We start from the raw sequence: 15371 nt of genomic DNA, 5'->3' as shown, positions 1-15371 counted from the left end.
TTGTCCAAAGTCACCTTGTGAACACTCCAGATGCCTCATTGTCCAAAGTCACCTTGTGAACACTCCAGGTGCCTCATTGTCCAAAGTCATCTTGTGAACAGTCCAGATGCCACATTTTCCAAAGTCAACTTGTGAACACTCCAGATGGCTGATTGCCCAAAGTCCTCCTGTGAACACTCCAGATGCCACATTGTCCAAAGTCACCTTGTGAATACTCCAGATGCCTCATTGTCCAAAGTCACCTTGTGAACACTCCAGATGCCTCATTGACCAATGTCACCTTGTGAAAACTCCAGATGCCACATTGTCCAAAATCACCTTGTGAACACTCCAGATGCTACATTGTCAAAAGTCACCTTGTGAACACTCCAGATGCCACATTGTCTGAAGTCACCTTGTGAACACTCCAGATGCCTCCTTGTCCAAAGTCACATTGTAAATACTCCAGATGCCTCATTGTCCAAAGTCACCTTGTGAACACTCCAGATGCCAGATTGTCCAAAGTCACCTTGTGAACACTCCAGATGCCTCATTGTCCAAAGTCACCTTGTGAATACTCCAGATGCCTTATTGTCCAAAGTCACATTGTGAACACTCCAGATGCCACATTGTCCAAAGTCCCCTAGTGAACACTCCAGATGCCTTATTGTCCAAAGTCACCTTATGAACACTCCAGATAACACATTGTCCAAAGCCACCTTGTGGCCACATTGTCCAAAGTCACCTTGTGAACAATCCAGATGCCTCATTGTCCAAAGTCACCTTGTGAATACTCCAGATGCCTCATTGTCCAAAGTCATCTTTTAACATTCCAGATGCCACATTGTCCACAATCACCATGTGAACACTCCAGATGCCACATTGTGCAAAGTCCCCTATTGAACACTCCAGATGCCTCATCATCCAAAGTCACCTTGTGAACACTGCAATAGCCCCATGTTTTGTTTTTATTGCTCAATATTCATTAAATGTGGTGAGAAATATGTATCCCAATAATATCTAGACTGGGTTTGAAAATGGTTCAGTTCCCATGAAATTATATGCCATGTATTCAGCACATATTAAGCATAGTTTCACTGTCGCTCATCCAAATGCATTTTCTCTAGTTCAGTTGTCAAGGGTTTACAGTTTTTATACCCCCATTACCATTGGTAATAGGGGCTATATAGGAGTCACTTTGTCGGTCGGTCGGTCTGCCTGTCGGTCTGTCCCAAAATTTCATCTGATCTTCACCAAACTTGGTCAGAAGTTGTATCTAGATGATGTCTAGGTCAAGTTTGTATATGGGTCGTGCCAGGTCAAAAACTAGGTCACAGGGTCACTTCGTGTGTTTTAAACTGAAAGTTTGTCCGGACAATAACTATGTCATTTATCGTTAGATTTTAAAATGACTTGGTACATTTGTTCACCATCATGGGACGGTGTGTCGTGTGAAAAAAGTACTTCAATATCTCAAAGGTCAAGGTCACTCTTGGAGTTCAAAGGTCAAATGCTTGTCCGGGCCATAATTTTGTCATTAATTGTGAGATTTTGAAATCATTTGGCAAATTTGATCATCATCATTGGACTGTGTGTCGCCCAAAAGAATTACGTCAATATCTCCAAGGTCAAGGCCCACTTTGAGTTCAACGATCATAAATGAGCTTGTCACCGCCATAACGATGTCATTCATTGTAAGATTTTAGATTCATTTGGCACATTTGTTCACCATCATTGGACGGTGTGTTGCACGAAAGTATTACGTCCATATCTCCAAGGTCAAGGTTACACTTAAGTTCAAAGGTCAAAAATGGCCATAAATGAGCTTTTCAGGTCCATAACTATGTTGTTTATTGTGAGAATTTAAAATCATTTGGCACATTTGTTCACCATCATTGGACGGTGTGTCCCGCAAAAGAATTACGTGGATATCTCCAAGGTCAAGGTCACACTTTGAGTTGAAATGTCATATTTGGCCATAAATGAGCTTGTCTGGCCCATAACTATGTCTTTCATTGTGAGATTTAAAATTCATTTGGCACATATGTTCACCATCATTGGACGGTGTGTCACGCGAAAGAATTACGTCGATATCTCCAAGGTCAAGGTCACACTTTAAGTTGAAAGGTCAAAAATGGCCATAAATGAGCTTATCCGGGCCATAACTATGTTGTTCATTGTGAGATTTTAAATCATTTGCCACATGTGTACACCATCATTGGACGGTGTGTCGCACGAAAGAATTACATCGATATCTCCAAGGTCAAGGTCACACTTTGAGTTCAAAGGTCAAAACTGGCCATAAATGAGCTTGTCGGGGCCATAACTATGACGTTTATTGTGAGATTTTAAAATCATTTGGCTCTTTTGTTCACCATCATTGGACAGTGTGTTGCGCAAAAGAATGACGTCAATATCTCAAAGGTCAAGGTCACACTTTTAGTTCAAAGTTAAAAAAATGGCTATAAATGATCTTGTCTGGGCCATTACTATGTCTTTAATTGTGAGATTTTAAAATGACTCTGTACATTAATTTTGTTCACAGTCATTGGACGGCGTGTCATGTGAAAGAATCAAGAGTTCAAAGGTCAAAATTGCTATAAATGATAATGGCATAATAATTCTTAAAAATCGCCATAAATTAGATTCTCTTGTTATGTAAAGACAGCATGCAAAATAGTCTGTGTCAATGCGGCACGTGGGGGTATACGTCAGGTATGTGACAAAGCTCTAGTTTTTTATGGTAACTGTGTTTGTTGTTGCCATGGTAACAGTGTACATTGTTTATTTCCAGGCGCAGTAGCTTCCACAGAGGTCAAACAGAAGCTTCAGGACTTTGTGCTTAGCAAGAAACATCGTGAGGCGGCCGCCCGTAACAGCCCTCCTCAGTTCAGACACAACTGGTAAGCAGTGACCAGCATTAACCCACTTATGCCTAGTGGACTCTCCCATCCTTCTAAATTTGATCAATTTATTTCCAAAATTAGGGATGTCTAGTATATTAATTTCTATATTTAGAATATTTCTTACAGAAATTCCTTTAAGCAAACAGTGCAGATCCTGATGAGACGCCGCATCATGCGGTATCTCATCTGGGTCTACCCTGTTTGCAAAGGCCTTTTTTCTAGACACTAGGCATAAATGGGTTAAACTCTCAGACCAATATTTGTCAGAAACTAATTTGTGTGGGGTTTAAATCCAGAAATTTAAGATACAATACATATGCTTGATTTGAAGATTCTTTAGTATTTCATGTCAAGGAATTGAGTAAGGGCAGATATTTTCTTAGGAGTTTCCTTGTTTGGTCTGATAAAAGATTCTGATTTATAGAGCCCCAGAAATGTAGCATCTCCCACTAAGGAATATGCTTGCATAAAGATGTTGGGAAATAGACCAGATCAACCCCTTCTATCCCCAATCTTCATCTCCAACCACTTTTATTAACTCCCCCCCCCCCAAAAATAAAAATTGAAGATACTTAAGACAAAACATTTCCCTTCCAGCTCCAGGTCTGTGCTGAGAATTTTATGTGTAACTTAAACTCTCTAATATTAAGATTATTTAAATCCTGTCATGGGCTTGCTTTAAGCTTAGCTTGTTCAAAAATGCTGCATTGGCTGACAAGATAGACATGCCTTACTTAGATGACCATACATTCTCAAATAAATGCACCCATGAGCATTCCATTTTGCCAAGGGGGTGGGGGCATTTAATAGTCTAATATGATTCCAGTGTTTCCAGTTGTCCACTGATTGGTATAATGGGAAACATCTGCTCATTGTGAACAGATTTCAGCCAGTGAATTGCTATGAATAGTGTCCGTCAGTGAATTGCTATGAATAGTGTCCTTCAGTGAATTGCTATGAAGAGTGTCATTCATTGAATTGCTATGAATAATGTTCTTCAGTGAATTGCTATGAATAGTGTCCTTCATTGAATTGCTATGAATAGTGTCCTTCATTGAATTGCTATGAATAGTGTCCTTCATTGAATTGCTATGAATAGTGTCCTTCATTGAATTGCTATGAATAGTGATCTTCATTGAATTGCTATGAATAGTGTCCTTCATTGAATTGCTACGAAGAGTGTCCTTCATTGAATTGCTATGAATAGTGTCCTTCATTGAATTGCTATGAATAGTGTCCTTCAGTGAATTGCTATGAAGAGTGTCCTTCATTGAATTGCTATGAATAGTGTCCTTCAGTGAATTGCTATTGAATAGTGTCCTTCAGTGAATTGCTATGAATAGTGTCCTTCATTGAATTGCTATGAATAGTGTATTTCATTGAATTGCTATGAATAGTGTCCTTCAGTGAATTGCTATGAATAGTGTCCGTCAGTGAATTGCTATGAATAGTGTCCTTCAGTATATTGCTATGAATAGTGTACATCATTGAATTGCTATGAACAGTGTCCTTCAGTGAATTGTTATGAATAATGTTCTTCAGTGAATTGCTATGAACAGTGTCATTCAGTGAATTGCTATGAATAGTGTCCTTCAGTGAATTTCTATGAAAAGTGTCCTTTAGTATTTTGTTTTAGAGTGTTAGAAAATCAGTTAGGTATAGATGTTTTGTTGTTTTAGTTTAGAGAAAAACAGTTGTTGGGGTGTGTTTTATTAGTTAATGTATGGTAGTTGTTTTTAAGATAATTATAGAAGATGTACTGTTTCATGCTAACACAGTGACACACTAGTCTGACTGGCTTGCATTGTGGAGCTCTGCCCACAAAAACATGGCCTATATATGCAATCATCATATAAATAAGGAAAACAAAAGGTTGCTGTAATGGATGTTTCACCAGTCAGTCAGGTTTTGACTGATATATTGTGAACATGTCATGGCCAATGGCCCATAGTTTACAATCCAAAGGTTGTAATTGTTACAGTGCCCTTTATTTTTGTGCCCCTGCAATTGAAAGAAAGGCATTTATTGTAACCCTCTTTGTGTGTCATTGCATGCCTGGGTTTATCAACAAAATTTTATTAAAGCAATGATCAAACAGAACATAAAAATTTAAAGTAATTTAAGTCTATTTTGGATTGTTAAGTCATTTTATGTGATTTAATGATCAGTGATTCAAAGTTTTTCCTGTTGTTGCAGTGTGTCAGTCTCAAGCAATCTTATATTATATCAGAATAAACTGACATTTAATGCACAGACAAAAAAGCTAGGAAAACAACCCAACAACATCAAGACACACAACAACACTGGCATGCATACCAATAAGCCCCCCTGGCTGGCATTTAATGTCATGTTGAGAAATGTCATCATGGCCATGATCCTTTGCACTATTTCTTTTACAAATGCATATGCTTAGGTTGTGTATAAAATTGCAAATGTGTCTCAACTACATTCTTTATTTCAGAATCAAATTTGTAGATGTAGATTGTAAGTTCAAAATATATTCCTCAGTAAATGTCCAAATGTGATGATTAATATATTAATATTTTCACAAATTTGTTGGCCAATTAGTACCTCAATTATCTTGATGTTTGTGTCACTGACAACACTAACACACTCATAGATTCTGTCTTTCCATGCTGATGTGGTGAATTTGTTTTGCAGGCCACATGAGCATGGTTCCCCGCCAACAACAGGACTTTCCCCGCCGTACAGCCATACCCTGCTTGGAAAGTACGAGGATGACTTCCCTCTCAGAAAAACAGGTAACATAACAGCCCCCTGCCCTGTTACCCCCTCCCTTTTACCCTCTCCCTTTTACCCCTTCCTTTAACCCTCTCTCTAATACCCGCCTTCCTAATACCCAGTATTCATTCTGGGCCAGATTGCTGGTGGGCCAATGGCCCATCAGCCATAAATTTAGTGGGTCATTTAAAAATTTTGTAGGGGCCACCTGATTGTAGGATTTATGTTCACTACCAGCTGCATGTCTATTCAGAGTACTTGTCCGAAAATTCGAACAGCAGTTAACAAACATGTTACTTTTACTATGCTTTTTACAAATGTCACAAAACATTTTTTTTTTGTCATCATACGACAACCACGTAAATTTCTTCTCTAACCAACCTTTCTGGAATTTATGATCATCTACATTTTCCGAAGGTTTCATTTGTTCGCTTGAACCAGCAGACGATGTAGGCCTACTCGCTCCGGCCGAAGCATCTGCTGTTTTGCCACCTTCCTAATCAGAAGTCCTTTGCCTTGTTTTTTTTGTTTTTAAAAAAGTTCGTCCCTCGGTGCTCTCCTTTCCTGCTTTACGCTTTGACATGTTTAAACACTTTATTATTTATTAAAACCGTTTGAAAATCGCAACAAAATTTGTTGACAAATGTTTTCAACACTTTCTGATGACGTATACACAGTTTGCTGACAAGTGACATCTATCAACTAATGGAAGTGCACGATTCAACACAGTGCTCCCGCGGTAGCCAAGCAATGGTTATTTTCCACCTAAATTTTGACTCAGCAGACCAGTGTTTAGAATTCGCAACATGATTCCGTAATCTTTGGTTTTTATAATTAATTCTCCCTCTCATATGATTTTTAATGCGCCAATTATATTATGTATGCGCCCGAATGGCCAACTGATATTATTTAGATTGCGTCCATTAATATTTTGATGCGGGAATCCCGCAATGGCGCTGCCCAGAATGAACACTGTCATACCCCCCCCTCTCTAATACCCCATTCCCTAATACCACCTCCCTTTTACCCCCTCCCTTTAACTGTTCCTAATACCCGCCTTCCTAATACCCCCCCTCCCTAATACCCCATTCCCTATTTACTCCTCTCTTACCCACTCCATAAAATCCACTCCAAGACTTCTATCCCTTGAGTTGTGTGGTACTGGAGTGGCGTATTGACCAGGGGTGGCAAAATAAAAGAGCAGTATCTTTTCTGGACTGACAATTTCACATTTTATAAGCTTCTGAGGGGAATCTAAAAATGCTTCAATTTAATTACTAAATAATTTATTGACTCATTTTCAAACTACTAATATTAATAATGATATTACATGAGCCACGTTCTGGGAAAACTGACATTATGTATGTGTGCAAAAGTTCATCACAGATTAGCCTGTGAAGTTTGCACATGCTAATCATGGGGACAACACTTTCTTTTTTTTCATTTAAAGGAGGTATCCACAAAAGGAAAATCAGTCAAGGCTGTAAGTGTTGTCCTTGATAAGCCAGTGTGGACGGCACAGGCTTATCTAGGATGATTATTTGAGTCGCGTTCTGAGAGAACTGGGCATAATGCATGTGCATTAAGTGTCGTCCCAGATTAGCCTGTGAAGTCCGCACAGGCTAATCAGGGACGACTCTTTCCGCTTTTATGACATTTTTTGTTTAAATGAAGTCTCTTCTTAGCAAAAAACCAATTAAGGCGGAAAGTGTCATCCCTCATTAGCCTGTGCACACTGCACAGGCCAATCTGGGACGACACTTTACACAAATGCATTATGCCCAGTTTTCTCAGAACATGACTTATTTACACATGCATTAAGCCCCAAAGTCTCAGAGCAAGCCTAAAATACAGGTTATTGCTTGTTCCAAAACTTGAATGGACGAATATTGCAAAAAAATACATTTATCAAAATATAGTTCATGAAAAATAGAGAAGTTGACCACTGTTTATTTTGCCACCATGAATACCATAAAGTGCACATTACATTAGTCATTTATATTTGCTTCATGCAGGGTGATGTGTGGTCTGTGTTACTTTATAACTCACCAAAACTGATTGTTTTATCATCAAAGTTGCTTTCAACTTATAACAGATAGTTTGTCAGATTCAAAACATTTTACGGACAAAAAAATTAGTTTAAACAAATACTTAAAGCGTTACTATTCAAATAGATGTTCAGTTGGACTTTTAAGTTTATTTGTTATAGCAAAGAAAAATTGAACACAAATATACCAGCAACCATTTGATAATGCATGATTTCCAGAGCTATCCTGTAAATATGTTGCTATTATCATTATGACAGTTTATTTTCACAGCTGGTAATCTCAAGTAGAGTGATCTGATAACTTGAGTGTGGGAGGAAAACAGCTGTATTTAACTCTTTCAGTGCTGGAACCGAATTTTAAAGGCCTTTGCAAACAGTTTGGATCCAGATGAGACGCCACAGAACGTGGCGTCTCATCAGGATCCAAACTGTTTGCTATTCTGATAGTATTTTTTGAAAAAAATTGAAGAAAATGCTAATTTTAGAAATTCAGCAGACGACATTTTAGCAGACGACAAATTTCCCAGCATGCAAAGGGTTAAAATGCTTGTTGTTGAGAATGCAAGAATGCACATCATGTTTTTGTTTACATGTACTTTGTTACATTATATTAGTGCAAACATTTTAAACTCTAAATACCAGTTAACAGATTGCAAATAAATGTGAGAAGGATATTCTGACATGCAAGTAGTTCAAAACAGTTGAAAAGCAATTAAAAAAGACAACCATAATTATATTTAATGTGAAGATATTTTTTTGAAGTTGTTCTCATATGCCTTCCTTGAAAGTGCATGTTACGGACATCCAGTATGAAATTAAATTATTGACATGAATTAGAATCTAAAAGGTTATTTCTTGGAATTCATAAAATTGTTTTTGCCATTCCTTCCATTTAGTTGAACTGAAAATAGGCCATAATTGTCATTTCATTGAATTTCACATTAACCATTGTTGTTGTTCACTTGTCTTCACACACAATCTAAGAGTAGTCATTAAAAAGATGACATATAATGAAATGCCTGAAGACTTTTTCCATAAGTAGAACTGCATGTGAAGTAGGCATAAATCTAGAAAAGGAAACCATTCGTGTCCCCCACATCTCCCCTGGATAGCTTCTAGCACCCAAAGGCTGTGTGTCATGTGGGATATAATGGGCTATTTGGGTTACACTACACTCTGGTTGGCACAGTCCAGGGGGTAGACTATTGGATCATTTAATTGTTTGTTCAATAATTTATTGGGAAAATTGGTCGGATGCATGGCTACCTGCTAGGACTGGTCAATCAATGTCTGGTGTGTGCCAGTCGGTGAGCAGATTGTTTATTTATGAGCAGCGTTCTGAAGAAACTGAGCTTAATGCATGTGCCTAAAGTGTCATCTCATATTAGGCTGTGCAGTTTGAACAGGCTTATCAGGGACAACACTTTCTGCTTTTATGGAAGTTTTGTTTAAAGGAGGTCTTTATGAACAAAAATCCAATGTAAGTGGAAAGTTTGGTCCCTGGTTAGCCTGTGAAGACTGCACAGGCTAATCTGGGATGACACTTTACTCACATGCATTAAGTCCAGTTTTCCCAGAATGAGGCTGCATTGTCTGAATGAGAGGCAATCATTCGGGATGCTGGGTGTTATGTAGAACATGTTGCATGGGAGGACGTTAGTTAGTTTGTTTGGGACTATGCTTTGTATTGAGAAGCATTATGTGAATATCACATGTCACATCAATTAGTTAGCTTTTATACTTGGCAAGCTGAGCTGCTGATCTTAGTGGCTTGGACAAGGGTATAACCCTTTACCCCTTAGATACATATTTGGTTAAGCTTTTGTGATCCCTTAGAAAGTTAAATATATGATGAGCAGCAAACAGCATAAAACCTGAACAGACTGCCAGTCACTCGCAGGCTATTATGGCTTTAGTCTGTCTTCACATTGCCATTTTCACTTTGCTTCTGAGTGGGGAAGGGTTAAATGGTGACAGCTTTATTTGGCCCCTATGAAAGAAACAGCTTATGGTGTTGGGATGTAGTAAGCTGCTAGGGCAGTGGAAAGGGGACAGTGTTGTTGGGATGTAGTAAGCTGCTAGGGCAGTGGAAAGGGGACAGTGTTGTTGGGATGTAGTAAGCTGCTAGGGCAGTGGAAAGGGGACAGTGTTGTTGGGATGTAGTAAGCTGCTAGGGCAGTGGAAAGGGGACAGTGTTGTTGGGATGTAGTAAGCTGCTAGGGCAGTGGAAAGGGGACAGTGTTGTTGGGATGTAGTAAGCTGCTAGGGCAGTGGAAAGGGGACAGTGTTGTTGGGATGTAGTAAGCTGCTAGGGCTGTGGAAAGGGAACAGTGTTTGTAGTCAGGATAAGTGTGGGGGTCTAATGAATTATGTCACTAAATTGGATAGTGCAGTATTGCACTGCATTGGCTTTCATAAACGTTTTGCCAAATTGATATTTCCAGGTTATTTTGACCGCATGATTATGTTCATGTACATGTGTGTGTATGATGTATCCCTGGTTTTGCCCCTGGCCGATTCAGTGCATTTATTGATAGTTTTTTGTGTCAATATCTCCTCAGACAAGATAAACTTACATGAGCATTTTTCATGTTAAATTATTTTTTATCTTGATCATTTATTAAGTTCATTTCAGTGCTTATATAGTTATTGATTTATACACATTGCATCCATAATACTTCAAAGGTTCAATATTTTTGCTGTTTCAAGTATGAAATGAATGGAAATTGTTTTTATCAATTAGCAAAGCACATGTTAGTTTAATGTGCATTATGGTGCCTGACATTGTGCTATGTTTGTATGAAATAATAAACAATTTAAAATCATTCAATGAATATGACACTTAAAAAAAATATATGTAAAATACATTTAATGAACAATGCGCCCAATCAAAACAAGTTGTGTCCTTGGGCCCCTTTTACTTAAACGATCACAGTGCACTGACCCCAAAGGAAGGACATGTAGAAAAACAAATCAGATTGCTATGTTGATTTATGATTTTCGTGTGAAAAGAAATTATAATGGATGAATTATGCTAGGAGGCATCTTCCAGATGCTTTACATTATTTAGTTTGTTGTTGTTTCTATGTATATATAGATAGATCTTTAACATAATTGCATAATAGATTGTTAGTTGCATAGCTGTGCTTACCAGAATTATCTGTATATACTATTGCCAAGGTGTTTGTGCTGAAATTGGCTTGTGGTTGTCAGACTTTCCACTAACAGTCTTGAACAAATGTGCATGGTAGTTTATGCGCTTATTTACAAATAAAAGGATTACAGCTTGTGATATGAATCACTGATTTGATTCAGGAATACAGGCTGTATCTAGGCACAGTAGTTGGATCTGGTGTAACCAGGATCACTGTCTGATTATCCAGGATCCATAGTTGGATCAAGGATCATTGGCTTGGCTGAGGATCTGTAGTTGAGATTCAGGGATTCGTGCTGCTTAAGACAAATCATTCTGATGATATTTATGCCCCCCTTCGAAGAAGAGGGGGTATATTGCTTTGCTCATGTCGGTCGGTCGGTCAGTCGGTCGGTCGGTCGGTCCGTCCACCAGGTGGTTGTCGTATGATAACTCAAGAACGCATACGCCTAGGATCATGAAACTTCATAGGTAGATTGATCATGACTCGCAGATGACACCTATTGATTTTGAGGTCACTAGGTCAAAGGTCAAGGTCACGGTGACTCGAAATAGTAAAATGGTTTTTGGATGATAACTCAAGAACGCATACGCTTAGGATCACGAAACTTCATGGGTAGATTGATCATGACTCGCAGATGACCTCTATTGATTTTGAGGTCACTAGGTCAAAGGTCAAGGTCACGGTGACCTGAAATAGTAAAATGGTTTCCGGATGATAACTCAAGAACGCTTTTGCCTAGGATCATGAAACTTCATGGGTAGATTGATCATGACTCGCAGATGACCCCTATTAATTTTGAGGTCACTAGGTCAAAGGTCAAGGTCACGGTGACCCGAAATAGTAAAATGGTTTCCGGATGATAACTCAAGCACGCATACGCCTAGGATCATGAAACTTCATGGGTAGATTGATCATGACTCGCAGATGACCCCTATCAATTTTGAGGTCACTAGGTCAAAGGTCAAGGTCACGGTGACCCGAAATAGTAAAATGGTTTTTGGATGATAACTCAAGAACGCATACGCCTAGGATCATGAAACTTCATAGGTAGATTGATCATGACTTGCAGATGACCCCTATTGTTTTTGAGGTCACTAGGTCAAAGGTCAAGGTCACGGTGACCTGAAATAGTAAAATGGTTTTCGGATGATAACTCAAGAACGCTTTTGCCTAGGATCATGAAACTTCATAGGTAGATTGATCATGACTCGCAGATAACCTTTATTGATTTTGAGGTCACAAGGTCAAAGGTCAAGGTCACGGTGACCCGAAATAGTAAAATGATTTTCGGATGATAACTCAAGAACGCTTTTGCCTAGGATCATGACACTTCATAGGTACATTGATCGTGACTCGCAGATGACCCCTATTGATTTTCAGGTCACTAGGTCAAAGGTCAAGGTCACAGTGACAAAAATCGTGCTCACACAATGGCTGCCACTACAATGGACAGCCCATATGGGGGGCATGCATGTTTTACAAACAGCCCTTGTTTGATAATCAGGTGTACCTCAAACTGAGCATCTCATTCTTGCTGTTAAGACGGGGTCAATAGCTGATGTTCTGACCTGTAAACTGAGCTATTAAATTACCTATAAATTGCCAGACAGACCAGTTAGCATGATTTATATTCTAAAAAAGGGCAGATAAGCTCTTTGGACTTTCAAAAGACAGAACTATTGATGAGTGGCTTCCCCTTGTGTGATGACAAACGTGCGTTTAACTTGTAGGTCCCAGGGACTATGACTAGAACTAGGCTGCTGTGTTTTGTGGCATGACAGTTTGAGATGCCGGAATGAGTATCTGCCTGTTCTATTAACCCTGCCCTTTACTTTCAGCGTCTGAGCCAAACTTAAAAGTTCGCTCAGCCCTTAAACAGAAGATCACAGAGAGGTCACGGATCGGTCAGAGCCCTCTACAGCAGCGACGCAGATTTGATAAAGGATATTTTAAGGGGCCCTTGTCAAGTATGTATCACCATGGCGATTATAATTATCTACTTTGTACACTGCAAAACTGTGATCCAGTATGCTGGAATTTTGACTGGTTGCTATGGAAATCATGGTTGACTAGCAACATGTTGTTTCATGTCCTCCATTTACGCTGAAATTTAGACTGGTTGCTATAGAGACCAGGGCGTCATAGCAGTAGTTTATTTCAAGCAAAAACATTGAACTATTGAAATTCCGTATTTATAGGGGAATCAAGAATTTTTAGCTAAAGCTATTTAAAATTGCTGTATGACGCAATAGCTAATTTCAATGTTGTGGTTAAGGTCGAGGTCACCTTGACAATTATCAAAAATCCAGGTTTTATATCTTTTTTCGTTCCAATTCTTAAATTTAATCAGTATTTTCTTCTCAATGCGTGAACTTAAAGTATCAGTTAATTCTTATCAGAAAGAATCTATATCTCTTATGCTCTGCATCAACGGGTGGCATATGTAAAACTAAGAAAATAAATTTCCTGGAATTTTTATGGAAAATTAATATGCTGATACTACTGTTTTATTTTGGTTATGCATTCTGTTTGAACCCTAGAGGCATTTTTACATTTTAATCAAAATTCAAGCAGGCTGCTGGTGATTTATTAGATGTACCGTAGATACACATATATTTGCACATCTTTAATAAAGATATGTATAATTGTATAGGTATTTAAAAAAAAAGAAGTACTGTTCAGCAAGATTTTGCGGAATAAGATGATACAAAATATTATATGTTTTTTCCAACTAAATAACACAGATGTAAAGTAAAACATTAATGTTTTCATGAGGAGCTATGGTATGGGATATCATTCAAAACCCTATCTGTTTTATTAGAATCTGTTTTTGTGTGAAATCACCTGTTTATGATTCAATTACAACAAAGATGCTGGTGTTTTTTTCGCCACCTACCTTTATAGCAAATCTGTGTATGCTGTTTAAACAGAATGCAAACTATTGCAAGAATTTCCAGAGGAAGGGGAATGCAATATTTTATGATTATTTACGTGTTACATCATTGCTCTGTATTGGCTGCAAAGCTGTAGTATCAGAACATACATGCCCGATATTCAAATGGTGGTAATTTGTTAGTAATAGAAGTCATTTTAACCATATAGGTCTGTTTTCATTTTTTTATTTATGTAGCTAAAACATGGAAACATATTGGTGTAATCATCTAGAAAGAAAAGTAATTAATTCAACAAAGCAATTGGGAGAGAACCAATCCATATGATACCATGAATTAATTCTTTGCAGATTTAGCCTTTAAGTTAAACTTCCTTAAACATTCCATTATAATATACTTTGTGTGGAATGTCTGAGTAGAAGCCGAGCCTTCGTGTAAATGGAGGTATAAGAACAAGCTATGTACTAAGGTCCCTTACATGTACAAGCTATGTCTGAAAAGTATACAAGCTATGCTCTAAGGTCTGAATAATGTACAAGCAATGTTTAATGTCTGAAAAGTACACAAGCTATACTCTTAGGTCTGAATAATGTACACGCTATGTTCAATGTCTGAAAAGTATACAAGCTATGCTCTAAGGTCTGAATAATGTACAAGCTATGCTCTAAGGTCTGAATAATATACAAGCTATGCTCTAAGGTCTGAAAAATATACAAGCTATGCTCTAAGGTCTAAATAATGTACCAGCTATGTTTAAGGTCTGAATAATATACAAGCTATGCTATAAGGTCTGAATAATATACAAGCTATGCTCTAAGGTCTGAATAATGTACCAGCTATGTTTAAGGTCTGAATAATATTCAAGCAATGCTCTAAGGTCTGAATAATGTACAAGCTATGGTCTAAGGTCTGAATAATGTACAAGCTATGCTCTAAGGTCTGAATAATATTCAAGCTATGCTTTAAGTTTTGAATAATGTACCAGCTATGTTCAATGTCTGAATAATATACAAGCTATGCTCTAAGGTCTGAATAGTGTACAAGCTATGTACTCAAGTCTGCATAGTCATTTAAGTTCAAACCCCTACACTGTTCCCTACAGGGCACAGTAACGGACAAGGTGATGTCACAGTCAGATTTTTCTCAGTAGAAACTTAGATACCTGTACTCCATTAGAACTTTCATTTTTGTTTTATAGACCTTTTGGTTAAACTATTAGGTTCATATCATAGAAGTTATATTTTTTCTCTAGTGGAAAAAAAAAACTGAGAGTTAGGTTTAGCCTGCTTAGACACTTGGCTTAATTGGTTTTGGAAAATGAATGACATTTTACATTGGAAAATGGGTGCAAAAATAATTGGTCTGTCTGTCAAAACCAGGAATGAATAGGCTGTTGTTTTGACATATTTCATTTAAAGCTTCTTGTACAAACATGTGCTTTTGACATTTGAGTTTTTAGCTCACCTGAGCACAACCTGCTCATGGTGAGCTTTTGTGATCGCCTTTTGTCCGTTGTCCATCGTGCGTTGTCTGTTGTGCGACGTCAACATTTGCCTTGTTCACTCTCTAGAGGCCACATTTATTGTCCAATCTTCATGAAATTTGGTCAGAAGATTGGTTTTAGTAATATCTTGGATGAGTTCGAAAA

The 15371-nt window shown here is 38.0% G+C and overlaps 1 protein-coding gene across 5 annotated transcripts in view; it reads left to right on the top strand.

The window, feature by feature from the left end:
- LOC127855111 (histone deacetylase 4-like) overlaps positions 1–15371 on the top strand; it is a 183587-nt gene that overhangs the window by 125309 nt on the left and 42907 nt on the right. For all 5 annotated transcript variants that reach the window (XR_008037353.1, XM_052390479.1, XM_052390480.1 and 2 more), the window contains 3 exons: positions 2774–2882; positions 5547–5647; positions 12671–12799. Coding sequence is in view for 4 of the 5 variants with exons in the window: in XM_052390479.1 (XP_052246439.1) it covers positions 2774–2882; positions 5547–5647; positions 12671–12799 (339 nt within the window). In the remaining variant the exon portion in view is untranslated. The remainder of the gene's footprint in view (positions 1–2773; positions 2883–5546; positions 5648–12670; positions 12800–15371) is intronic.

Source organism: Dreissena polymorpha, chromosome 13 (genome assembly GCF_020536995.1).
Source record: "Dreissena polymorpha isolate Duluth1 chromosome 13, UMN_Dpol_1.0, whole genome shotgun sequence".
Classification (NCBI taxonomy): Eukaryota; Metazoa; Mollusca; class Bivalvia; order Myida; family Dreissenidae; genus Dreissena; species Dreissena polymorpha.
This window is presented reverse-complemented; position numbering and strand designations above follow the sequence as displayed.